We start from the raw sequence: 6,081 nt of genomic DNA, 5'->3' as shown, positions 1-6,081 counted from the left end.
ACTAAGGTATGAGATCACTAATAGATTTCCTTGTTCCTACAAATGGTCCTTTACAGCAGTTTATTTATCTTTCAGGATCCTTTAACTGTAAGAACATTGCACCAATAAAACACGCACCATGTCCTCTCGGTGCTTAAAGGTAGGTTCAGTGAAAGAATAAAAGATATTTAAACTAGTCATTTCTATTTTCAGTCATTATAGTTGGACACACCACATCAATAACTGTGTGTTTGGTTAAATCCTTTATTTAGATCCTAACTGTTGTTGTAATATTTTAGTTTGAAAACACTTAAATGTTATTTGCATTGAACTTATCTGTAAAACTGAAAACCATAAACAATATTTTTATAATTAACCCTCCTGTTGTGTTCGGGTCAAATCTGACCGATTTACAGCTTTCATCAATCATAACTTTTTTGTTTTACATTCAATTGCATTAAGGCTTTATGATATCCTTCACAACAGACATTTGAACATATCACATCGCTGATCACCACTTTCATTGAATTTTGGAGGATTTAGTCAACTTTGTAACACCCATGGTGTTCCCGGTCAAACATGACCGCCATAAAGAAAAGGAATTAGTAACCATCCAGATCAGATAAAACACACACACAAACACACACACACACTAGATGTGTTCCCCCCCTTATGTGGCCCTTCCCCCCAGGTGAATCACACCTGGCACACACAAACACACGGAACAATTTGTGTTGTTCCGTGTGTAACAAAGTAACAAGGATGTACAGTCCAAAATAGAAAGAAAAACAAACCTTAATATACAGGTCGAAGAAATATAAACTGGTTCCTCTCTGCTCTACAGCCACAGTCAGACTAACCCAAAATCACTTGTGCCCAGAGGTGGACAAAAAGTAAAATGCAATATTTAATGCTTCAACATGAGAAATGTGTCTTTCAGGCTGACATTAAATAATTTAAAGCAATAACATCTGACAAAGAATGAAGAACTAGCTTTTATTTACAGAAAACAATTAATTGTTCCACTCCGGTCCCCAGTCTGTCTGTTCTTTTTAGTAGTAGTCAGTGTTTTAGTAGTAGGTACGTGTATTGTGTGACACATGATGCAGAATACAGGTAGCTATTAACTGGAAGTCCTCAAAATTCACAGATATGAAAAGTGCTAAAACAACTACGTTTCATGCCACGTAGTCTGGGAGAGAAAACTACACGAAGCTGGTCTCAATTTGCACAAAACATATCAGCAACTGTTGTGATAGTGGATTAATCTTCTAAAGTTTTTTTATACAAAGTTCCTGGTTTCATCTGCTCCGATGTGTATTACAGAGGACACATAAATACAGAATGTTTTTTAAAGGCACAAAAAGGAACATTTAATGATATGAAATGTCTTCAGGTCTTAACGATTTGTGGTTGGCATTTCCCAGTTTCCTGATTATTTACAACAAAAAAGCAATTGATTAAAAATAATATGTACCGGTAGTTACATCCCTAATTAAATCTGCATACAACTCCATTGGTGTTGTATAGACTTTTTATTAAATGTATATTTACTGCTAGTAACTGTTAAATACGGGGATTTAAAGTAAAGCGTACATGAGTCCAGCCTTATTACTGTACCCCATAATTAGCCTGTTCTAATGGCTCCTTCAGTCTGAAATGAAGCTCAGCACAAGTTCTTTCAGGAAGACTGGTTCCCACGCTCTCATTCACAATTCTCTCTCTCACTCACTCGCCCTTTCTTTCAATAAGCAAGAGCGCAACCTACACCCAGCTAAACCAATCGGTGGCGTCTCATCTCCACAGCCTATCACAGCACAAATGTTTAAATCTGCTTTTTTTCTCCCCTGCCAGCATCGTTCAGGAGAATTGAATCAACCCTCCTCCACCTCCAGTCTCATCAGATCCAAGGCAGGCTAGCCCAGAAGAACCCTCATCACTCCGGATTTTTATTTCCCTTTAGTTTTTACCACAACCAGTGTCTAGACCCCGGGGGGTTTCTCTTTTCCTAGTCGGCTCCTCCTCCCCCTTAATCCACCACAGTATGATGGGGTCCAATCTCCAAAACGTATATATATATATCATACGGCAATAAAGATGTTATCAACTAACAAACTAAGTCTCTCCTGATTGAACTGAAGTACGTACTTTCAATTGGGGTCATGAGCGTGAATATGTTTGAATTTAGATTAAAAAAGACATCCTGACATTATCAAAAAAAAGAGATTTAATATGTCGGGCTGGAAAAATTGACAGTACATTTAGATGAGGATTCAAGGGGTCAGGGGGGGGGCACGGACTCACAAACATCTCGGCCTATATCAGGAAGTGTGAATAAATAAGAGGTCCCTCAGGGTCACTGAGGGGCCGGGGTAGCGGCCGTGGCCTTCAGGATGCCTCGCAGCACCTTGTGGTTGTTGAGCGGCTGGTTCTCTTTGGGGGGGTAGCAGGGCCCGCGGTCCGTAGAGAAGGAATAAGGGAACCGCAGAACCCAGACCCCATCGGGAGGAAGAACCAAATCTGTCTGCTCCGGGTGGAACAACGGGCAGGGAGGGGGGCCGGGCTGCACCTGGAGACACAGCAGGGAATCAAAACACTTAAAATTCCTTCATACATGCATACAGGCAGATTTTGTAAGTTTGCCCACTTACAAACATATTAACAGTCTATCATTTTAGGTTTATATAAACAGTGAGAGTAAGAATATCAAAAATCAATTTGTATCTTTTATATAATATCAATTTCTGGATTTTCTTTTTGAATACATGCGGCTAGTTTTCAGTGACCCACGGAGGGGGGGGTGTAGCTACCTGTGGGTTGAGGGTGACCTCCAGCGGGGAGTCCGGCACGACGACAAACAGCCGAGTCAGCTGAGCGTAGTGAGACTTGATGCCGCGGCCCTGCGACGGGGACGGGATGTAGAGCGGCATGTCGGTGTTCAGCACCCTGGTGGCGGGGTCTTTGGCCCCCCCCGGCCCCAGAACCTTCACTATCTTATCCGGCCCGCAGCTGATGAAGCGCCGCCCCCTGCTGTCCTCGTACTCGAACCCCACGAAGATCCGAGCCATGTCGTCCCTCCTGCGGCTCCTCCCCAGGCCCCCGGTGCTTCCCCTTTTCCCCACCAGGGTCTTATTGGGGGCCGGCCACGAGGAGTTGCCCCCATCCAGAGGCTCCGTCAGTCTGTCCGGGTCCTCCTCCGACCGGGAGCGGATCACCAGGTCCCAGGGCAGCAGGAAGGAGGATCCGGGGAGGAAGCCCGGCTGCTCCAGGCCCGTGTGGCAGTTGTAGGACTTTGCGGGGCCCAGTTTGACGAGAGACCAGCTGGAGAACTTTGGGAGGAGACCCTTAGCGCAGCCAGAGTGCATCATCCCGGGGAGATACTCCACGGTGGAGGGCTGCCGGTCCACAAGACTGGGTCTCTTTGGCTGGACTTGTGTTTCGGTGCCATCTCCGTCAGCATAGGGCCCCAAGCTGTCTGTGGACTGACCCAGGCTGAGGGCCAGGCTGAGGCTGGTGTCTGCAGGGGTGTGGCTCTGGGCGGGGGTGTGGCTCTGGGCAGGGGTGTGGCTCTGGGCAGGGGTGGGGTTGTGGCTTTGGGCGGGGATGGGTGTGTGGCTGGGGGTGGGGGTGTGGCTCTGGGTGGGGGTGTGGCTCTGGGTGGTGCTCTGGGTGGTGCTCGGCTCCTTCAGTTTCTCCACCACCACCTCTGTAGACCCGGAGGCCTCGATGGGGGTCCTCTGAGCCTGGTTTGTGGCGGGCGCCGGGTCCGGGGTGCTGGACTGGAACACGGGGAAGTCGATCCGCTCCAACTTCCCGCAGCATTTCTCATCCAGCATCTAGTCATGGAGATTAGAGAATAATGGGTCAAGAATTGAAGAAAATTCTATTCTGGAGGAATTTGAGGGAATGTGTGTTTACTGTTTTTTGTGACAGTGGACCAATGGGGACTGTCCACGACACTATAAACAAACACACTAAACTAAATAGCAACAGGATGAGATGTTTGAAGCTGCTGACCTGGTAGAAGTCGTAGTTGGCCGCCTGGATGTCGAACGGATCTTCTCGTGGCGCCTGCTTCCTGCCGCAGTTACAGGCGCTGGTGGAGCGCCCCCTGCTGTTGTGGTTCAGGATGGGCGGGTTTCGATCCATGTCTGTCTTCTCTCCTGCAGAAACAACGGCAGAATTTATACATCTGTATTATTGATTTTCATCTTGACTAGTTATGAATGTCTTAATAAATGTCTATCCATAAAGAAACATCAAAATGAACACTGGAACTGCAATTAATAGTTGGTTAATTGATAGATTGATTAACACAAGAACAATCATTAACAATTTGGATAAAATATTTATTATTGATAATTGTTTGATTATTTGGGATTTACTGCTTTTCATCATATCAAAGTGCATATATTTGGGTTTAAGACAGAAAGACTGACATTTAAAGACATTACCTTAGACTTTAGGAAACTGGGATAGACATCTTTCACTATACAAATAAAATAATTAAAACCATAATTAACTAATTCAGAGCTTTCTGCTTTTGTTAGTAGAATCATTTCCCCACACTCTCAGTTACCCATCATGTAGTTTGCTTCTCATTATCCCACGCGTGCAGATCTTATATTAAAACACCCTGTGGATAGATACCAGCATTAACTTGATGCAGTGCAGACTATTCTGCATTATTTCTATTCTTATTTGATCTGTTTTATTGTATTGCACTGTTGGGGGAGCCTGTGACCCACGATTTGTATTGACATAACTAAACTGTAGCTATGTACACATGACAACAAAAGCCTTGAATCTTCAGCAGAGGAATATGAAGCCGTGTTGCTGCTCACCTGTCTGAGGCAGCAGGTGGAACTTGTGCACACAGTGCTGGTCCGTCAGGCTGCGCTCCTCGCACAGCTGGTGGCCGTTGCTCCAGAACTTGTAGCAGTCCTCATGAAGCTGCAGAGCGTAGCGCTGGAAAGCCACGCCTCGTGCATGCTGGCTGTACACCCGCAGAGCCTGGGCCAGCTGGTTCTTGTGCACGGTCGTTGTGTAGTTATGGGGGAGGTTGGACTGGTAGGCACTGTGAGCCAGAGGCAGGGCTTTCTGACACCTGTTCTCAGAAAACTTTGTATCAGCGTCGAGAAAACCCTCCAAAACCTTCAGCTGGCCCTGAACCTTTGACCAAAGCTCTGCTATTTCCTCCTCTGTGTTGCTGATGAGGACCTGGTGGAGCTTAGAGGCGATCTGGACCCACTTGGAGTAGGTCGGGAGCTCAAAGTGTGAAGGCTGAGGGTTGCGACCAACGCTGTCGTCGAAGCCTTTCTTGGTGAGCACCAGCTCCACGTGCTGCCAGAGGAACTCCTTCAGGCTGCAGTCTGTCAGCTGACCGCCCATCAACAGAGTCGCTGGATCTCCGCTGTAAGTCGTCTGTCGCGCTGAACGTCTCATCTGCTGATATCTCCGCGGGCCCGTCACCACCACGGCTGGCTCGGTTTCACTCACGGTGCAGGTGGAGCGCAGCTGGCTGAGCAACGCGCCCACAGGGTCCTCGTCAACGGTCGGGATCACGTACACGAAGGCCTGGTTGGCGGGAACGGTGAACAGGCAGTTGCTGCTCTGATTGGTCAAGACTCTGCTCTTACGGAAGATACGGTAGATCTGGTCCTCGAGCGCGTGCTGCAGCCTCCTCCTGGGGGAGTGCTTCTTGGGTTTGTCGGGGTTTCCTCCAGACTCTGAGCCGTTTGTAGAGACCTTTGAAACAACAAACAAAAGAGGTGTCAAATAAATGTTACATGCAATGGAGTTTATGTGAGATGGCTCTGGAACTCCCTCCACAGCCACGTCCAATCTGCCAACACCCCCCCCGTCATTAAAAAAAATCCCTCAAAACTCACCTTTTCACTCTTGCCTTCAACTCCTAATCCGCTAACCCCTCGCCCTTATTCCACCTAGCTTAGCACTTGTTATTTTTCTTCTTAACTTGCTTGTAAACGCTTTGAGCACGCGGAAAAGCGCTATAAGTGACTTGTATTATTATCATTATTATTATTAGAATATCTTTAACGAAGGCCAGGGCTGGTTTGAATAGTGACTTGTCTTTGCCAA

At 46.7% G+C, this 6,081-nt stretch overlaps 1 protein-coding gene across 1 annotated transcript in view; it reads right to left on the bottom strand.

Annotated features, from left to right (window-relative positions):
- Nucleotides 1-961: 961 nt before the first annotated feature.
- The window catches only part of smg8 (SMG8 nonsense mediated mRNA decay factor), a 6,270-nt gene continuing 1,150 nt past the window's right edge, over nt 962-6,081 (bottom strand). The window contains exons 2-5 of the mRNA XM_010791605.1: nt 4,824-5,727; nt 3,997-4,142; nt 2,790-3,815; nt 962-2,548 (exon numbers count right to left, since the gene is read on the bottom strand). Coding sequence (XP_010789907.1) covers nt 2,336-2,548; nt 2,790-3,815; nt 3,997-4,142; nt 4,824-5,727 — 2,289 coding nt within the window. The 3' untranslated portion in view covers nt 962-2,335. The remainder of the gene's footprint in view (nt 2,549-2,789; nt 3,816-3,996; nt 4,143-4,823; nt 5,728-6,081) is intronic.

Source organism: Notothenia coriiceps, unplaced genomic scaffold (genome assembly GCF_000735185.1).
Source record: "Notothenia coriiceps isolate Sejong01 unplaced genomic scaffold, NC01 NC01_scaffold00035573, whole genome shotgun sequence".
NCBI classification, from domain to species: domain Eukaryota; kingdom Metazoa; phylum Chordata; class Actinopteri; order Perciformes; family Nototheniidae; genus Notothenia; species Notothenia coriiceps.
The sequence above is the reverse complement of the archived record's forward strand: the minus strand, read 5'-3'. Positions and strand labels throughout refer to the sequence as shown.